General features: G+C 41.6%; 2 protein-coding genes across 5 annotated transcripts in view; one reads left to right on the top strand and one right to left on the bottom strand.

The window, feature by feature from the left end:
• Positions 1 to 9491, bottom strand: part of samd4a (sterile alpha motif domain containing 4A) — a 50373-nt gene extending 40882 nt beyond the window's left edge. For 3 of the 4 annotated variants that reach the window (XR_014595282.1, XR_014595283.1, XM_083969227.1), the window contains exons 1-2: positions 9371 to 9491; positions 7448 to 8182 (exon numbers count right to left, since the gene is read on the bottom strand). Coding sequence is in view for 1 of the 4 variants with exons in the window: in XM_083969227.1 (XP_083825353.1) it covers positions 7448 to 7643 (196 nt within the window). In the remaining 3 variants the exon portion in view is untranslated. Of the gene's footprint in view, positions 1 to 7447; positions 8183 to 8334; positions 8546 to 9370 lie in introns of those variants that run through there. The other variant, XR_014595284.1, reaches the window with a different exon arrangement.
• Positions 9492 to 12975: 3484 nt separating this feature from the next.
• ero1a (endoplasmic reticulum oxidoreductase 1 alpha) lies at positions 12976 to 20081 on the top strand. The gene is made up of 15 exons (XM_083994154.1): positions 12976 to 13399; positions 14395 to 14514; positions 14609 to 14692; positions 15144 to 15185; positions 15372 to 15448; positions 15643 to 15716; positions 15828 to 15948; positions 16088 to 16149; positions 16246 to 16272; positions 16380 to 16472; positions 17580 to 17826; positions 17999 to 18068; positions 18562 to 18648; positions 18960 to 19096; positions 19205 to 20081. Exons 1-15 carry the CDS (start codon positions 13328 to 13330, stop codon positions 19263 to 19265), a joined length of 1374 nt encoding a protein of 457 aa, XP_083850280.1. The 5' UTR covers positions 12976 to 13327; the 3' UTR covers positions 19266 to 20081.
• The last annotated feature ends 442 nt before the right edge of the window (positions 20082 to 20523 follow it).

Below are 20523 nucleotides of genomic sequence, written 5' to 3'. Positions count from 1 at the left end.
TCCACTCTGAGTGGTCAAACCTGTAATAACTATAATGTTTAATCATGTATAGCTCTGAGAGCAATACTGACAAATTGCTTTCTTCTATTTTAGCACCTTTTTGCAAATGTTTGAGTATAATGGCAAGAATTATGTCTGTATGAAAAAACATACAACACCCCTTAATACTCAAAGGTCACAGCATGCAATAAAACTATTCATTTTTTGAATGATTGTAATAGTTAAGACTTTTCAGTAATCCACTGACGGAAACACACCGTGTGCTCAATCATAATTGGTGATTGTGTGCCATTTACTTTGAGACTCGATGTAAACATACACAGATACACACATGACACAGTAATCCAACTTGCTGGGGAAGGCAAAGCTGGGATCAAAGTTATAAAGAAGCACAGAAGGGTTCACTGAGAAACTAAACCTCCAGGATTTGTGAAGCGCTTGATTGCATAATCCAGCTATCAGTGACACGTCGTCTCTCAGAGATAATATCAAGAGCCTGACATGTCTGAGGCTTCGAGTAGCTTCCATCAGCATGGAGGCCTTTTGGCAGCTCGTCCTCCTAAGCCCCAATTTTGGTCCATCCTCTTGTTTTCACACACGTGTAAAACAAACAAAAACACATACAAACGTGTGCACACACACACACTTGGAAGCAAGAGCTGGCAAAAAAAAAAAAAGTATTTGCAGTAGAAGCCGAGGGGAAAAGACAAGCTTTATTTCGTTTTCCCCTCTGGTCGTTTTGGCAGGTTGTCTGTCCCCATTCCTGAGGTTCAGTACGAGTTCACAGAACACGCCGTCAACTTCCAGAAATAAACTGTTTGCTCATGCGTGGGTGCGATGAAATAGTTTGGCGCCTAATCCAGAGAGAAGAGTTTTCTCTCTGTCTCTCTCACTGTTTGACAGAATAGCCAATGAGACGTTTAGAAACGCAGAAAGGATGGAGCTTGTGTATGAGTGTGTGAAAAATCAGATCACATGACTTCCACTTTTAACTTTTATCTCTATGAGAGCCAATATTTATAGACAATCCCTTGGCAGAACAGGCCAATAACATCAGGTTCAAGTTAGGGGGGGCGGTTGCTGTGTTTTTGTAGGTGAACGTTGTAACTCCACCTTGCTCTACTCTTCCAAACAGTCAGTATGGATACTAATACAGAGCCAGGACCTGCTTTCAGAGAAAACAGATAAATCATGAGGCCTTCATTGGTTTGGTGAAAGATTTTTGTTTGTATGATTTCATGGTGTTGTTAAGTCAGAGCTGATTATGTTACACTCTGACCCCTCACAGGAAGAAATGGAAGTCTCCTGCAAGAGAAATTGTACGAACATTGCTTTCTTTTCATTTGGTGTTGACAAGGACAGGAGATAATTTCAAATCAAGTTCAAAAGTAAATATTAAGAAGACAAGCTAAAGAAAGGGTTGAATGAAATACAGCTGTAAATGGTACCAGTATTCTCTGAGTCTTCATCTTTTCCCTTCCTCACCCCACTCCTCCCTCCTCCTCCTCCTCCTCCTCCTCCTCCTCCTCCTCCTCCTCTCACCCTCCCCTCTTCCATACCGCGGTGTACTCAGGAGACCTTAGCTCCACTGAAGGTGGAATCAGTTTTCCTTTTCCACTGTGTCTTCCCCCCCACCCCCCCTCACTGGAAAAGCCCCCATTCAACTCTCTCTGAGCGCCTGACTCAAGTGTGCTCCGACGTGCCCACATTCCTAGACAGTATCCCCAACACCGGAACCGTTTACCGCCTCAGCCAGGAATGCTGATTTCCAGCCCAGGTTTTCATCAGGCCTAGTTTAGGCAGAGAGTGCAACAGGAATTCACTGAGTAATACTAGCCATTATACAACGCAGACTTTCCCTTCATGTCAGTCACTCACACACAGACAAATGCGCAAGTATGCTTTCTCTCCCTCTCTCACTCTCTCTACAGTATCAGACAAAAACCTACTGTCGGCAGTTTTTCTAGTTCAAGTCTCCACCCCCCCACACCCCTTTACATAATCCTGGCATTTCTTAAGACCTGGTTTTTATGTGTGTAAATAAGGATGTTTTTATATTTGCATGCATGCATTAGTGATTCATTTCCAATGAGGAAAAAACAGCCTCCACCAAATAGAAATTTCAGCTTCCACTGCCAACCGGACAGGGCGGAAATCACATTTCATAATCATTTGATGAATTATTACCCACTGAAACTTCTGGTGATTGGTTAAGCCTTTCAAAATTTACATCATGGCATTATTCAAACTAGGGGTGGGCTATGTGACGATATTAGATCATGAAGTATTAGAACGTGTTGACTATCTGCCAAAGCAGAGAGATCATAGTATCATCTATAGAGCCATTACCGCTCTTTGCTTTTACACAGAAGAATCTTTTTTTTTTTCAGATCACACTATTTGCTATAGTCTGCTTCATGCCCATCCTAGAGACATGGTGATCAACCAATCTATAGCAAACTACAGGTATTGCTGTGGATGTTTTCATTCCCCAACTTGTTTGATTGAGGGTGTTGCGGGATGATTTCTCAAGAATGTACAGACAACATAGAAATAAAAATCCTTGAGGCGGCAGCTCTATATCACGCTGGGCTTTTTACGTCTATCTCCGTATCATTGATGTCGCAACTTGTCCAATCAGACTTGAGTAAGGAGTTTAGAGTTAGAGTAATAGCAGCCGCAGTACAGAGCAGTGGTCGCTGTTGCCAATGTGTTTTTAAAAATAGTTTGAACCTTGTGTTGGACGCTGGCTGCACTCGCAACTCTTCAAGCAACACACATCGAACTCCATGACAAGACAACATCTACATTACTGTAGTTGTCCTGAGGGTGTCTTGTAGATATTTCTTGGGATGGCAGTGGGGGCACTCCAATCTATTTTAATCCATTAACTAAAGACAACCATAGCAAAAATCAGCTAAGCATCGAGGAGACCATATTGAAGGAATATTGCGATAGCCACGCCACACCAAAATGAATGGACCTTCCAGTTAAACACAGTGACATTGACTGCTGCCACTCATCTCAGACACAGAGCTCTACCTCTGTCCCCTTTAGTTGTACAACACAGCTGCCTGTACATATCAAATCACTGCCTGCCTCCTTCCTCAAACAGCCGTGCAGGCCAGGTCAGCAGTACACCACACAAAAATGAAGTTAGTCATTCAGAACACCAGGCCTACTGTCCACTCCTAACCCCACCCCTTACACTAACCCTACACCCCTCTGTGTGTGTGTGTCGTTCTTCAGACGGTGCTCTGCTCCCTATTCATGTCCTCTCCACTTGATACGATATTGTCCCTCTTGGGATTGTCTCAAAAGAAGTTTTGTTCTCCTTAAGGGGGGGGGCGGCAGGAAGTTACATTCCTTAATAACCACAACTAAAACGCTGCAGGCTCCATATTACTGCCGTCAAACATAACAGAAGAAAACCTGGCTTTAAACTTTTATTACGGTCCATCAGATACAGCCAAATGTAAAGTGATTTTGATGGGGCTGATTACTCATGGGAGTCAATGGGAAAACAACAAATTAAAACAAATCCTGTGTGATGCAACTCTGCCTGTCCTTCAGACCCCTTTGACTACGACTGCATCTCGAGTCGCAAGTAAAGCCGCATCACTCGCGGGGTCCCAAAACAAGGCAGCCTCTCAGCCACTCAAAGAAGTAGGTCACTGAGGATTCCATTCATTTGTACACCGCTTTCCAAATAGTTGCGCTTTTCCACTCAGCCCAAGACTTCCAGCTGCATGTTAACCCTTTAACAGCCAGAAAGTCTCATTTCTGCACCAGTGCTCGTTGCGTATCTGTTTGTAAACTATAAATTGTCCATGAGGGGTTCATGGTCTTGTGAACTATTTGTGATTTAATTACTAAACTGCGGTCCTACGGCTTTTTAGTTAGGTTGGGAAAAGTGGATTTTCATGACAATATTCTGTGCTTTAAATTGATCATTTTCGTTCCCAGTGTACAGATGTTTATTGTTTTATTGATATTCAATAAAACAATACAATAATACATTTACAGCACTAATTCACTGTTAATTGGCTCCATCTGACAAGGTTTATATCACAATAAATTTCACCTCTGACTTACATCAAATGCAGGAATATTTTGTTTGGCAGAATCTCAAATCCCCAAACAAGTCCACCATTCCCTTCACACGGTGCATGATCTTTTTGCAGGGGGGAGAGTCAGATTTCTATTGTAGTAAAATGTACTTCTTGAATGCTGTCATTGTGAGAAAGAACGTTTTACCTTGAATATTAAAAAGAACAAATGGTACAGTGTTTGGTACAGCCTTCCCATTTCCTTGGTGAGTATGGCAAGAGCAATACATTTTAGAAACTATGTTTTTTGGAAACATCGTCTGGAGTGCATAGAGCTGTCTGTATTTGGGTATTTTAGATTCCCAATCGTTCATTTGTTTCCTAATAAGATCCATTCTTAGAGATCCCCAAAAGTGTGGATTAGGGGTGTGTATTGGCAAGAATATAGCGATACGATGTGTATCACTGTATGGGGGCAATGGTACGAGAATGTATTGCGATACTATAAGCAAGACGATATATTTTTTTTTGCTTACACTTGAGCATGCGATGAGCCACGGACCTCTTCTCTCACAAGATCTTATTGTTCCGTTGGAGGGGAGGAGTCAATGAGTGAATGGCTGCTGCCAAAAAGCAGTCAGTTTTAAATGCAGCACAAAAATGAACCACAGCCATGAATGCCTGCATGTAAATTGTTGATTAAAAAAATCGATACAATGCTTTGGAATATTGATGCAGTATTGCAAAACGAAATATTGTGATATTTCAATTTATCGATATTGTCTTACACCCCTAGTGTGGATGTCAGCTTCCTTGCAAAGAAAAACGCATATAACAGGGTAACATGCTCCATACATTGCTATAAGGCATCATTACAAACTGGCCAATATAGCACAATTGATACAAGACCAGCATTGGCCCAGTGAAACACCAAACATTACAACAATACATCAACGTAACATAGCACATTAGCACTCAAACAAGCCACTACAACATACCAGAGGGATCACATAACCAGACAACTTTCTCAATATCTCTCTTTTCAGCTGCACGTTGCCCCAACCTCTACAGTGCTTTAACAGGCCCGGGCGATGACTTCACTTTTTTTAGCCGAGTCAGCGGATGGGAAGAGACCATAAGCTGGCACAGGTGGGAGAAAACTGAAGGCATGACCTAAATTTCAGCCTGGAGGTTCATAGGGTAGCAGGCAGCTCATAAAAATCTCAGATTGAGGTACAGGGCCAAGATACACTTTCACCACTACAATGTGTTCTATTTATTACATCAGAGCATGTAGTTGTGACCTATTCTTTTTCATTCTAAAAGTCATGCAATTGCAGGTATAACCTGTGATTATCGACGTAAGACTACCCTACTGTGCAAATTCCCTACCTGATGACACACTGAGTTCAAGCTGTCATCAGTCTGTTCATTGGCACAAAGACATGACAGTGATTTTTTTTTGGTTTGGTGAAATCTTATCTTAAAACAAGTCCAATGCAGAGCCATATTAAAATAAAGAAATAAAACTGTCTCACCGGGAAAACTGAGAAAAAAAACTGCATGTTTGAACTCAGAAAACACAATTCATAGGAAAGGGCATTATTGCCAGTAAAAACTCAATTCCATTCATCATTCAATCATTTGACTGAGTTATCTCAGAGAATGTGCCGAGTGCACAGCAACAACAATGAAACACTAGTATTTTTTAAGCCTTAATGTTTGCTAATGTGATGCTATCTCATTGAACTATCTGCAATAGATGTCACTTTGAGAAAGCCACAATCAGGGCTGCACAGAGTACTACGAGGCTGCCTCCAGCCCTCGATGAAACTCTGACAGGTGCATTTATAAAGAATACCCTCTCCTGAAGCATCTGTCATTCAGAACTGCAATTGCAGCATTACACCGATGTTGTGGTGCCGCTGTGTTGTACTCAGCACAGTGCTCCTGGAAAGATGCTGTCAAAACAGCACAAAGAGGAAAAGCTGTAATTTTCCTCAAGGATTTTTCAATTAAAGCAAAAGTATTGTTATAATCAAGGCAAAGACTCATTAAATATAAAATGATGTGGATCTCAGGTCTTACCATTTGTCTAAATAGCAATGCCAGCTTCAAGTTAATCTGTAATTTATAGACCTTTTGATTGATTATGTTAATTAATATATCAAACATCCACTCAAAGCCAATTTACTTCATGTCTCATTCCCACCTAGACCATAAATAACAATCTTGTTGGGAGGGAAAAGGAGATTTGTACACTATATGGGTGAAATATGGTTGTGACTCACATTTCATGACAAAACAGTGTCTCTTTGACTCACTCACTCTCACATGATAGACCGTAACATGAAAAGTACAAAAAATATTTTTTCTAAAAAAAAGAGGGAGACCTACAACACCTCTCCATGTCTTATATCTGTTTTGATTTGACAGTATGAACCAGCCTAACTTTAGGAGGAGTCCACAAAGGACACTTCATGTAGTGAGCTTTGATGTCTCCAGCTTCATATTAAACACTAACAAATACCAGCCTCTATTAACTGCAGTCACTGCCCATTGTAAACCCTGGTGGAAACTTTCTATGTGAGAGTGTCTCTGTAGGGCAGGGCTACTATGTCACCCCAGTAATGTCTGCTGCCACTGGTAGCACAACAGATGTGTTCCTGCATGCAGATGTTGCCTTAGGTACACACAGACGCACCGCTCTCCATCGCAGCAGCAGCAGCAGCAAAACACTTCATTCTATTTTTCATGAGCCCATTCAGTTGCCAGGGTTTTTGTTTCCATGGCCACGCTGCAGTCTGATGCAACAAACCCCAGCCAGAGCCCCCCTTGGGTGCCTTGGCGCGATACCAACCCAGGGAGCGCTACAGCTCTATAGGCTGGCACACTGAGTGACTGACTGACGCTCCAGCCAGCCACGGTGCCAGCTGAGCTCACAGTACTCAAACTTCTTCCACAATCATTTACTGACTTACACAGTTTCATACCATCAGTGACTCAGCTGTTTGCTATGGGGATGTCTTGGACAGGGAATGTATTCTCTAATGTAATTCTTGCATGGAGCCTGTACAAAGGTGTTTCCCTGTGTGTTTGCTCTAAGGTCAGAAACAAACTGAAGAAAACTTGGCCCTGAAAACTCAATATATATATATATATAAAAGTAGAATAAAAAGTTTTAAACAGTGGACAAAATGGAAGAAAGTGGGAAATATGTTAAGCTTAATCTCAGAGATACCATACCATACCATGATGGGTCTCTCGTCATCATCATTTATTTTATAAATGACTGTCCTCATAGAAAGAGCACAGTGTGGTTGTTGAAAAATCTGAGAGTGAAAAACCTGAAATTTCCATCATGTCTTAATGGATGATGTCAGGTGACTTTGTCTTACCTGGGTTGTTGGCCTCTCCCTCCAGGACCTGCAGTTCGGTGCACTCAGCGAGGGAGTGCTCCAGACACAGCTGCAGGAAGCGGGCCTGGGTCCGGCTCACTCTCTTCAGCAGGGACAGCAGAGCCACCGTCTGCTCGCACTCGTTCCACCCCTTGAACCAGCTGGCTAGCACGCCCACCTGATCACGAAACATCATGGTCTGCAAGGTGGGGTAAAGTTGGGCTGACTGTGGTGGTGGTGGTGGTACCAGGCTGGGCTGAGAGGTGCAGCAGGAAACTCCCCCCGAACTTCACACTGAAAAAACTGAAGATCTTATCAACTAGTTGCTGATGTTTCTGTGGGATCAGTCAGTCAGTCAGTCAGTGAAGTTCAGCTAAAGTGCTGCGCTGCCTTTCTCAGCTTTGTCATTATTAGCTGGGACAACAGGACACCGTCTCCAAAAGGCCTTCAGAGGGCAGAAATTGTTTCGCCTACCGCCAGTGTTGGATATATTCCTGCTGGAGGGGGTGGTGGTGGGGGAGGTTTCTGCACCGTCTGATAATCTCCGTTGGTGGAGGGGGTGGGGGGGTTGTGAGTTGCTCTTCTAGCTAGGCATTAGGAGATATGAGCTGCTCTCGGCTGCTTAGTTGCTCCCAGAGGGATTGATATTTGATGAGTCAGCTTTCTTCCAGCACACGCTGTGTCACATCAGCTTCAGCCTCACTGGCATTTTTCTTCAGGGAATCCCTCTTACGCCTGCAGGAGGATGTTAGATGTTAGGGAGGAGGGGAGAAATCACATATTTGAAAAGACAATACTCTCTGTGGCTCTTAATGCACAGCTCCTATTGTTTCATACATATGCAACGACTTTTACAGTGCACAAGAAAAAAAGAAAGGCAGCCTCACAAGAAATGCGACGGCACAGTGTCCCTGTTGCTTCAGCCCTGCAGACTTTGTGCTGCTGCTGCTGCTGCTGCATAGAGCCGCTTTGAAGAAACCAGCCTCCAATAACTCATACATGCATTTATAGGTTGCCTCCTCGCCGTCGCCTATGCGCATAGGCTTGTGGCATTCACCGCCGAGACAAAAATAAATAATTTTCGTTTTTGGTATCCACCCATTCCTAAAAATACAGCTGTCGGTACTACTGGCGCTGCATCCCGGAATTTTCCAAAGAGAGGAAGCAGCCGGGTCACCGACGGCGGCTCGCTGGCACCGGCTGTGTGCTGCTGCTGCTGCTGCTGCTGCTGCTGTAGGGACGCTAGCAGCGACTTCCCTCCGTTATTTTAATGACAGGTTAGACTCATAAAGCTGTATTTTAAAACCCGAGTTAAGGCTGGAGTGGCTGAGTTTATAAAGACGAAGAAACGCCGAGTAAGAGTGAGCTGTAGGAGCAGACTGCAGGTCTGAGAGCTGAGCGTGAGCCGCTGTCTAAAACTGTCACTGTGCTTCATCAGCACACAGGGAAGGACCGCTGGCCGGTGTGTGTGTGTGTGTGTGTGTGTGCGTGCGTGCGTGCGTGTGTGAGAGAGAGGGGGGAGACAGAGAGAGAGAGAGAGAGAGCAGTTTGTAAAAAATAAAAGAAAGAAAAATATATATTTTTAGCATTAAGTGTATATGTAGCTCTTCTCATATAACAACTGCGACTTTACCGTAGTTAGCAAAGTTACAACTGACCGAGATTAACGGTTACAAACTTCCAATAACGGCTCAAATGAAGAATAAAACGTTGCTTTAGCGCTAAAACTGTGTGGTTTTGTTATCAACGCTGCTTCGGAGAGGCAGCAAGGTTGCCTTAGTCCGTTTTTTCTTGGATAAATATTCAAGCAGAGAGAACAAAACAACGTCAAAAAGCTCCAGAAACTTCACTTTGAATGTCTGAATTGTCGAAGAGACGGTTAAAAGTGCCGTGCCGGGCCGGGCCGGGCCGGGCGGCTCTTACCTCCGGGCGCAGTCTGCATCGTTGGGTTTGTCTCAGGACGGGCAACAGGCTCAGCTTTTTTTGGGGAGCGGTGCCCCTTCACTCCCGGTCTGAGGGATTTGCCATCTTGACTAACTTTTCCTCTGTCTCCCTCCCCAGCAGACGGTGCTCAGGTCTAAAAGACGCGGTCAAACCACACGGAGCCCTGGAAACAACTTCCGCCCGCCGCTTTCAAAATAAACTGCGACAACCATAGACTACATGTAGGCAACAACGTACAAACTGTTGGAAATTATGAGAAGAGCCCAAATAAATTGTGTACAGTTTTTTAAGCAACTCTTTAAAAGAACGAACAGTGTCGACTTACAATATGGTATATTTTGTCCATAGCCTAAGTAAATAAAATTATATTCAAACGTTTTAGGTGCTAAAGAGAGGATGATTTATTTGTATTCCTACCTATGGGATTAATTTCACAGAATTTTATTAAAAGTACAAAAAAAAAAAAAAACTAGATCAGAAAATAAAGTAACCCTATGTCTATAAAACAATAGAAGTTGTACAGTGTACACTACACTCAGTTTTTTAAGGTAGGCCTACTTGGTAACAGATTATTGGAGAGCTGGCAATGACTTCTGTCTAACTGCAGACTGACTATGTGATGCTGAGATCATGTGCTCTGTGTTGTAGGCTACCTGGTCAAGCTGGAGATATTATATTACTACGCAATACAGGTAGTTTAGTGCCATGTCTTATGGTCACCTGCTGTCATAAATCCACAAGATTAAACTTCAGTTGTGAGATTATTCAAAAGGTAAATAAAAAAAAATGTTTTTAAAAGGATCATAACTATTATGATGCTTAATGTGTGCACCACGATTTTATGTAGACTTCATTTCAATGATTTTATTTTTGGAAAGTTTGCAAATTCCATCTATTGGACCAATAAGCCTAAATCCCACCTTTTCTTGATATAGCCTATGATTTTTTTTATGTGTTGTGTTTATTTTGTGTCATTATTTGATAATGCAAAGTAAGTTCTCGAATAAAGTTGCGTAAAAGCACAAAATATTTTCCTGTTAACTCCAGTGGAGAATAAAATCAATCAAAAATGCTTAAATAAAGTACAAATGGGCCTACCTGATCAATAAAAGTGTTATTTTGACGTTTTTTGTTGTGTAGGCTATAGGCTATAGCCAGCGCTATTATTTTGAAGGCGGGACCAGTCAACTTCCGCCTGTGTTTTGGCCGCCTTGACGGAAAGAGGCTCGCGCTGCTCGTTTCCACATGCTAATCATTAACAGCGGAGCATTACGTCAGGGGCTTGGCAGCGCGAGGAAGCACCAAAATAGAGGGACAGAGGAGGGGAGGGGGCATAGGGGGAGGGGGAGATGGGGAGAGGCAGAGGTAGAGAGAAAAAAAGAGGGAGAAGTAACAAATCACAGCTCCTGCTATTTTGATTAGGCTACAATAGATTTTAGATTACATTTTAGAAGCATCTTTTCTTTTATCTGAAATTGTGAAAAACGTGAGCGAATTTCCAGTCAGCTCAACAATTAAAACCAGTGAACAACACAGCTATGCTAACAGTCAACTGTCACCTATATACCACCTACAATGAAATCAGTGAAACTGAGAAAGGACAAATATGAAAAATATAACATATTAAATATTTAGAATAATAACATTTTTATTTAAAGACAGACCATTAATGTCATTTTCATGTTTTTTGTTTGTTTTTTTAAAAGAGAAAGAAAGAAGAAAGGTTGTCCAGTCAGTGCTTCTTGACTTAAAGGACAATTCTGGGCAAATTCGGGGCTGTAGGCTACTAATACTAGTTTTGCATGCTTTTTCTTAAGTTCCAGTGTGCTCTCAGGGTCAGTGTATGAAGTCAGTACATGAAAATAAAACTCAGTTGGACTCATAACAGCTGCAACCAGGTGAATGGATTGGAGTGTAGAGAGTCTGGCGATCCACCACCCAGAAGACCAGACCAGTGAAGCATTGAGGAGGAACCACAGACGAGAGCTGCCTGGAGAGAAACTACCCTGAGACACCCAGTGCAGACTTTAAAAGGCAAGGTGACGGAGCAGCAATAACAGACCTGCTGTTATCTAGGAGCAACCCAGAAGCTTGGCATTCCACTCTCGGTGAGCAATATAATGACCTTAATATGACGAGCAACAAATCTATCTGACAGTTACTGGGTAAAGATTTAGCATCAATTTTCACAGCAAGGTCATGGTGATGGTTCAAGGGTGTCAGACAAAACTGAGAAAGTTTGAAAGCTCTCTTGCCTGGCTACATTAGAGCCAATCACAGAGGACCAGGGACCACTCAAACACCAGCACATTAAAACCACCGTCTAATTAGTCTAATGGCACATCTCTGCAGCACAGAATGGGACGTTTCTTCTCTAAACCTCTGTTGCAGATAGACAATATGAAGCAAATTCTCTTGACTATACTGTTATAGCTTTTCCCCCTCTGGATCAACAAAGTCTTATTTTAACCCATAGTAATACATTACAATAGGCTATTTGTTTCTTTGTTGTTGCATTACAGTAAAAGAATCAAGCAGCAGACGATTGAGCTGTTTTAACCTCGGGAAAAAGTTATGTCAAACTGTGCAGAAGAGTTATTTTCTCCCACTGTGATAAGTTCATTCTTCTACTCAACAACTTCTGCACTTCTTTAAAATAAAGTATAATACAGGACAAATGTGATTATCTTATCTACAGTCTGAGTATCAGCTCTACTTTTCCTGGAGTCCTGAGCACATATATCAAAAACAAACAACTTAAATAAAGGCCACAGTCTATGATAAAGGCCTTATCGTGGTGAGACTGTATTTTTTTTTTTTTTTTTTTACAATGATCTGAATTCTCACTCTACTATTGTAGCTACTGGTTGGTAGTTGTGTAGTGTCATTTTACTGATTTTCCAAAAAGAATGTATTCTTAGGCCATAGAATAGGATGTGAAAACAGAAGCCGAATTATTGGTCACAAACAAAAAAAGAAATAGAAATGAAGTTGAGTACATTCATTTTTTTCATCTTTCTATTATATATGGACTGGATGGCATTGACACAGTACATGGCAGGTTCTTATTACAACATAGAAGTCACACTTAATTGATGAATACACTCCATAAGAAAACTTATATTTAAGTTAATTTGATCGGTTTGTCCCTTTACCTGACCAGAAGAAATATAAACTAGAGTCATCTAGCTCCACCGTGTGGTTACCCTCTGATATTACACAATATCCATTATACACCTAAAGATTTAAATATCATAAACAGACACGAAATGTAGCATACAGTATCGGATTTGATTATCTGGACTATTATAGATTTTCTTTCTCAATATTTGATTCAATTACTTACATTATACTGCTACAACAAATATTTATATATCAGGGTGGATTATATTTGATCATATCACTGCTTTAAAAATATGATGTTAAATTAAAAATATTTAAACACATTTGTGGTTATTCTTTCTAATTATTTATTCTGTTTAAATCTATTATAGTGCAGTAATAAACAGAAGGAATTCTCTCATACTTTGTCCACGCAGGAGGTTTCAGTCGGATTGTTTTGTGCGCGAACAGGAAGAAAAAGCCCTTCCAGTTTAAAAGCCTGGATTACAGATGTGTGGCTGACAGATATTCACACACTTCAATCACGGTGAGGAGGCCGATGTGTGTCAGAGTCTGATCTCACTCCAGCTTCTGGTCAATCCGTCACGTATCGCACGTCGTGGAGTGGAAATGAGGAAATACGAGGAAGCAAAACTTCACATCCGATCATCACCGCCCCACACTGACACCGCTGCTCAGCGTCTCCCGTCGCCGCACAAGTGAAGCTCTCCTCGGACACTCGAGCCCACAGTCCTGGTGGTGGTGGTGGTTCCGGTCTGTGATCAAGCGTTTTCTGTCGGAGAGGTGTCTTGTCTGATCTGAGGTCAGCTCGCGATGAAGCTGGTGGTCTTCCTGCTCTTCCTCCTCCAGGTGTGCGGATCTGGAGACAGCAGGTGTTTCTGTGAGGTGAGCCACGAGGACATCCGTGTTTTTATCCCACACATGACATGTTCAATGACCTGCCCGTTAGTTTATGTTGGAGTGAGTTACAAGTTGTCAAAATAAGTGATTATCGCTTTGTAAAGGTGTAGCTAAGAGGAAGCCAGTGAGCGCAAAGTGATGATAGGTTCTCACGTAGATTATGAGTCGCTTTCACTCCTCATGATCATTCATCAATAATTATCTCAACCCATAAAGAGAAATAGCTACACTGCTACACGGTTTTACAGTTTGAAGCAGCATTCAAGGAACAACAGCTGTGATCACACTGCAGCTATACAGTGTGTCAGCAAACAAACTGTTTGTGGTGATTCACCAAATACACACCAACATTATTAGCTCTTTAGGAGTCATGTTTCTATTTAATTTTGTCTTATAGCCTATACATTTTAGATTTCTGTTTACCTTTATTAATACCCTGTAGAGGACTTTCAAGTTAGACAACAGCACAAAAGTAAAGACACACAATAATGTGATAAGAAACAACATAAAAATGAATACATTTGAGATTCTGTTTTTATTTTGTACTTGATAAAGGTACTGCTTATCTTATCCTTAAACTTTAAAAAGCAAATGGTACAGTATACTGTACTAATGAGAACAGATGCAAAAGCAACAGAAGGAACAATAGTGTTACATGCATATCTGAATATGTAATCCATGTCTTGGGGAGGGAGGGATCGTTACTTTATTTTGCATTTATTTTACTATGCACCTGTTCACCAGTGTGCACAAGATTTACTACTACTACTCACTATCAGAGAGTATTTTTCTGGGCTTTTATGCATTAAATAGTCAGAGAGAGACAGGAAATGGGAAGACAGAGAGGGGGAATGATATGCAGCAAGGGGCTGCTGGGGGATTCGAACCGGGGCCAGTTGCCAGTTGAGGACTTCTGTACATGTACCTCTTTAAAGGTGCACAATAGTATAACCAGATGTTTTTGTGTCCACATCATTCAGGTCACAGGCGACCTGGACGACTGCACTTGTGACGTAGAGACCATCGACAGCTTCAACAATGAGCGGCTTTTCCCTAAACTCCAAAATTTACTTGAGTCTGACTATTTCAGGTTCTACGAGGTAAAGTGAGCCGACGACACACACACACACAAACAGAAATATACACACATATGAACTGCTGTGTTGCTGAGGACATGTGTTGGGGACTCTGCAGGTGAATCTGAATAAGCCGTGTCCGTTCTGGACGGACAACAGTCACTGTGGTCAGAAGCTCTGTGCTGTGCAGCCCTGCTCTGCTGTGAGTATCACTTCATCTGATTCAGTTAGAGGTTGTGTTACTGTACAAAGAGAAACACCTGAGTCACAGCTGCCTTTTGTTTGATCAGCCATATTTTGACCAATGAATTCATACAGCTGACTAATGACACTATAAGTATCTAACTCAATTCATTGGTGTCAGGATCTTCTTATTATAGAAAGGCATTCACACCAGAAATACTGTAGACCTTCGATGGGCCACGTGGTATAGAGCAGTCCTCTTGTTGCTCTTTCCAAATCTTAATATTGACACTGGAAAAGATAAACAATTCCTGATAAACGGATTTTCCTGAGGAAATCTTGTCAGTGGTCAAGACGTCTGTGAGCTGTGACTCCTCTGTGCACGTTCTTTGTATCGTTCATCTCTGATCGACCTGCTGGAAACAAACAGGCAGATCATCAGACTGACTTTAGACTGTGTCTGCTCACAGAGCGAGGTGCCAGAGGGGATCCGGTCATCGTCCCACAACAAGGTGAGTTGCACAAAAATATACAAAGTTCTTCTTTGTGTATGTTCATATTTCTTTATAGGCTGTTAACTAGGACCTGGTGTGGAATACATTCAGGGGTTATAACAAATTGACTGTATTTCTGTGTGTGTGTGTGTGTGTGTGTGTGTGTGTGTGTGTGTGTGTGTGTGTGTGTGTGTGTGTGTTCAGTATTCAGCAGAAGCAAACGAGCAGCTGGTCGAGTGTGAGAAGACGCAGCATCTCGGAGCTGTGGACGTCTCTCTGAGGTGAGATGATACCAGTTCATGATGCAAACATTAACAGATTGGTGGAGTTTATTATCTGGATTACATTTGTTTGTATTAAATATTTCTCCTTTAACTAAGAAAACCAAATATTAAACCCATGAGTTCCGGTTGCGCAGAATCCCACAGAGGATACATTGAACCAACCCACTGTTTTCTCTGTTCTCACTCTCCAGCGACGAGACCAGAGAGGCTCTGCTCGACTGGACCAAGCACGACGACGAGGCCGAGCGATTCTGCGTGGTCGACGGTACTGAATGCCCAGTCATCTCTGAAAGAAATTGATTTATTAGAAAAAAAACATATTAGGTAACAAGAATTGGAGCCACTTACAGCTGACTGAAGCTTTTCTGCTTCCCAGACGAGGAGTCACCCGACTCCCAGTACGTGGACCTGCTGCTGAACCCAGAGCGCTTCACCGGCTACAGGGGCCCTGAGGTCTGGAGGATCTGGAACAGCATCTACGAGGAAAACTGCTTCAAGTAAGCACCCAGACAAGCCACAATATAAAAAAAATAGTGCAATTAGTAGTATATTACATGCAGTGCTATACTAATAATATTTTCACATTTGTAAAACCTTGAAACTGCAGACGATGGTTCATGACTCTTTGTTTCGCAGGCCTTACACTGTGAAGCGGCCGCTGATTCCCGGCTCCTTTCACAGCAGCTCAGGAGCCGAAGGTGAGAGCTGTTGACCTGACTTTACCCACCTGCACCGTGACTCATTATGTCAGTTCCACCCCTCTGAGTCTGACTATGTCCTTGCTTTATTTACAGCTAGGACATTCTACAGCTGGCTGCAAGGTGAGCTGATATTTTAACTTGAAGGTGGAGATGTTGTAGTGAAGTATTGCCTCTTTTGTTTTTATTCTATTCATCATCAACTCTGCGTGCATCACCTTCTCTCTCAGGTCAGTGTGTGGAGAAGAGAGCTTTCTACCGTCTCGTCTCAGGCCTCCACGCCAGCATCAACATACACCTGAGCGCCAGATACCTCCTGGAAGGTGAGACACAAACCTGCACCCACTCATTCAGGCATTTATTGTCTGGCCCTCTTGTTTTATTTTACCCGATTTCAGAGTTTGAATTTGCTGCTCTCGTTTGATTTATCTGACATGACACCAAAAACATTCACTGGCAGTTCAAAATACATAACTGAAAAAAGCTAAAAAAAAAAAAAAAAAAAAGATCAACTTTTTATATCGTGTACAAAATTGTGAGGAAAATAACAGCAGTGATGAGTGATGGTCAACAAAAAATTGTGCGACCCAATTAGCTGTTCTCCACCTCCAACACAAGTGAACAGGAGAATATACAGTAACAACTAAGCTAACATCCCTAGCACCATGCTGTATCTGTGACTGTGACCCAGTAATTAATGACATCACAAACACTAATAAATATCAATCTAAAAACTAGAGCCACCCAAATTATAAACCACAAAACTCATTCCTCTCTGATTATATACTTTTTTCCTTTCAATAATTATCACTGTGGTTGTGAAAATAATGAAAAATAAAACAAAAATTAAGAGTATCATTATCTGGCTCACACACACATTTTATCATATATCACATATCTCTTCAACCAAGGCCTGACACAGACTGAAACAGCTCCATGCCTTGTTATAGACAATCATCACATTATTGTGTGTCAGCCAAGAAGAGGTTTGGCAGGCGGAGCAACACAGCTGACCAGCTTCAGGCCCTCCGTGTCTCCATGGATACCGGATGATGACAGAGAGATGCCGATCAGCGTACAGCCACCTTCTGTGTGACAGAAATCACAGACACATAATGATTTATGTTGTTAACAAATTAAAGTTTTTCTTGAGATCTTGAGGAAATGATCTTTGGAGAATGGAGGAAATTAAATGTATGGCCGTGAAGGGCTTCTGTAATAACTGTCTTATTAGCACCTAACTATTGTTTTTGAGTCTGATTTGACTTGTCCTTAAACACAAAGACATACGACTAACATTAATCATCTTATATCTTGTTCCAAAAAAAGAAAAAATATTGTATTTTATACAAATATAATCAGTTGTGACTTTATTGTGACCCCTGTAGTAACACCTTCCTCTCTCTGTGTTAATCCTGTCTTATCTTCAGACAGCTGGTTTCAGAAGAAGTGGGGTCACAATGTGTCTGAGTTCAGGCAGCGTTTCGACTCAGAGCTGACGGCTGGCGAGGGGCCCAAGAGGCTCCGCAACCTCTACTTCCTGTACCTGATAGAGCTGCGAGCGCTGGCCAAAGCCCTTCCCTTCTTCCAGCAGCCGTCGTTCCGGCTGTACACTGGCAGACCGGAGGAAGACGGGAAGCACAAAGAGCTGCTGGTGGAGATCCTGCAGCTGGCCCGGTCAGTCTGAGGTCTTATTCTCAACACAATACATTTTTATTTTTCTATATTTCTTGTGTTGATTTCTTTCTGGATAAGCATGAAACATAAACCTTTTTTTAATTTCTCATTAGCAGTGTTTTCTGTACAGCTGCTATATTCATGACCTTCATCTCCATCTCCACTCTCCCAGATCTTTCCCTCTGCACTTTGATGAGACATCTCTGTTCGCTGGGGATGAAAAGGAAGCAGCCAAACTGAAGGTTTGTAAAACCATGTTTTCATCATTTCCTCAGAGCAAAGACATCTCAGGCAGCAGATATCAGGGCATGTTGTGTCTAGTGAAACTCATTTAACATAATAAGCTTCTTCTCATTTGATCTTCTTTTTTTTTAAATCAATTTCACAGATAATCTCATAATCTATAAAGATGGGTGATGTTCTCAGTGTTGTTTTGCTTTTTGTACTGTAATGCATTTAATTTGAGAACAGAAAGTGTTTAAAGTGAGTTCGCAAATTCTGTGCAAACTTTATCAAAACTGTTGGAAACTGTAATTTGTTAATAACTGAATCTGAGGTTAAACTGCAACATGGAGAAGTGAATATTGATTGTGAAATAGGTGGAGTGACACAATACACCCTGCTCTTGTCCTGTTTTCTGTTTTCTTTTTTTACTGTTTTATGAACCACTTTCAACAGATGTCTTTGTGCATCTGAGTGACATGGGTGTGTTTTCCTGTGCTGTGTTTCCATCAGGAGGACGTCAGACTGGCCTTTCTCAACATCTCCAGGATCATGGACTGTGTCGGCTGCTTCAAATGTCGACTGTGGGGGAAACTTCAGGTGAGTCTGGTGATGTTATTTATAACCAATCAAAACAAATTCAACTTAAAAATCTAAATACCTGCCAGGCTGCCAAGGAGAAGTGAGAAGAACGCTTCTATTTTTATTCAACTTGATTGACTTAGACTTTTTTATTTATTTATCTGATGGTTAGGGTGATGTCTAATAAAGTTTAGTAATCTTACTCATTGTAATCTAATCTTAAATTATGCTTTAACTGTTATTATGTCATGTATGTGATTGTAAAATGTGTGTCCTTTGTGATTTGATCTTTGTTTTGATCTGTCTCTCTCTCTCTCTCTTGTCATCAGACTCAGGGATTAGGCACTGCGCTTAAGATTTTGTTTTCTGAGCGACAGATTGAAGCTCTGCCCACTTCAAGTGACCGACGACCCAGTTTCCAGCTCAGCCGACAGGAGATCGTCTCTCTGTTCAACGCCTTTGGGAGGTGAGAGCTTGATTTGTACCATCTGAAAAGAGCTGGTTTTGTGCTCCGAGTGGCAGTGGAAGTACATGTCTGTTACTGTATTCTTTGTGTGTCGCACATGTCCTGCAGGATTTCCACAAGCGTCCGAGAGCTGAAGAACTTCAGATCACTGCTGGCAGAGGAGCGATGAGGCGTCCGGTCCAGACAGGTCCAGCTTCACCCGCCGAACAAGCCGCTGACTGCCATCACAACTGCCTTAGTCCTGCTTAAATGTCCCTTAGACAAATATCAGAGTTTAACATGAAGGATACTTCCAGCCACATTTAGCTGCTATGTAAAATTTTAAGATAAAAGTAAAATAATCAGAAAAAGCTCACAAATGATGTATCAAACCTCTTGTGACCTAAAATGTCAAAGCTGCAGTTGATCCATACTTTTGCATTTGCAAGGTCTATTTATTGAAGTTTCAATGTTTTTTTTGTGTGCATTTTTCCACACTGCAAACAAAGAGCTTGAGTAAATCTGACATTTACTTTATTTACTGTGAAAACATTTCTCACTATGGAACTTGTGATTTCTCCCTAAAGTTCCTTGCCGACCACAAGCATAAGGTAAAACCGCAAACATTTTATTCCAGTTCCAGCCAATTTAATTCTTATTTATATATTTGCACATTATGTATATGTTAGGATTATTGGTCATTTCCAAGAGCTTAAAACGTTTCAGACAAATAAACTTTGTTTTTATGTGTTGTTGCAGAATAACAGACTACTGAAGAATGTAATGTTGCAGATTGGGTCAATTAAATATCTGATTGCCCTTTCTTTCATGTGACTTGCTCCTGAATGTGATTGTTATACTTTCACACTGTAAGTATTAGGAAGTCGCATTATAAATGTGTGTCATCATTGCTCAAAGGCAGCCAACAAGTTTTGTACAACTTTGATAAATACTTTGTTTTTCTGCAATCAGATTGAAATCTGGTGCCTGTTTCTGGCACAGCTTTGTTGTGTTAAACTAGTAATGAATCACTTCAATAATTATGAGACTGAAGAGTGTAAATTAAAAACAAACAAGACTTAACCTTTTTTGAAGTTCCTGTATGCTTTACCTAGTGTGGTTTTTTGGTGTTACGTTGCTGTCCTCCTGAAGATGGCGCTGTTTGTACAGAAAACTGAATATTTAGTAGGCCTAGGCTACTGATGAGGCCAATGAGAGGGGAGGGACTCGAACACCTGAGGGATGCGTGTGAAATCAACCCAAGATCAACAGAAACTGGGATGTGAAAAAAGTTTAAACCTAAAAACAACTTAACTCCTCATTCTATCTGAAAAGTTTGAGGGAGTGAATGAGTGGTGTAACAAAAAATAGTCAAACTATAATTGGGTGCGTGTGCCACTGCCACACCCATTCTTCCAGACTTAATCTCACATTTAAATGATGAGACC

Source organism: Trachurus trachurus (assembly GCF_905171665.1).
Source record: "Trachurus trachurus genome assembly, chromosome: 3".
NCBI classification, from domain to species: domain Eukaryota; kingdom Metazoa; phylum Chordata; class Actinopteri; order Carangiformes; family Carangidae; genus Trachurus; species Trachurus trachurus.
Note: the sequence above shows the minus strand (reverse complement) of the source record. Positions and strands in the feature narration are given on the sequence as shown.

Excerpts from the sequence above, each read along its gene's own strand:
- ero1a (XM_083994154.1), top strand. The coding sequence starts at position 13,328 with ATGAAGCTGGTGGTCTTCCTGCTCTTCCTCCTCCAGGTGTGCGGATCT. Across the intron at positions 15,949-16,087 it reads TACGAGGAAAACTGCTTCAA|GCCTTACACTGTGAAGCGGC; the intron begins GTAAGCACCCAG and ends TTTGTTTCGCAG. Across the intron at positions 16,473-17,579 it reads CGCCAGATACCTCCTGGAAG|ACAGCTGGTTTCAGAAGAAG; the intron begins GTGAGACACAAA and ends TCTTATCTTCAG.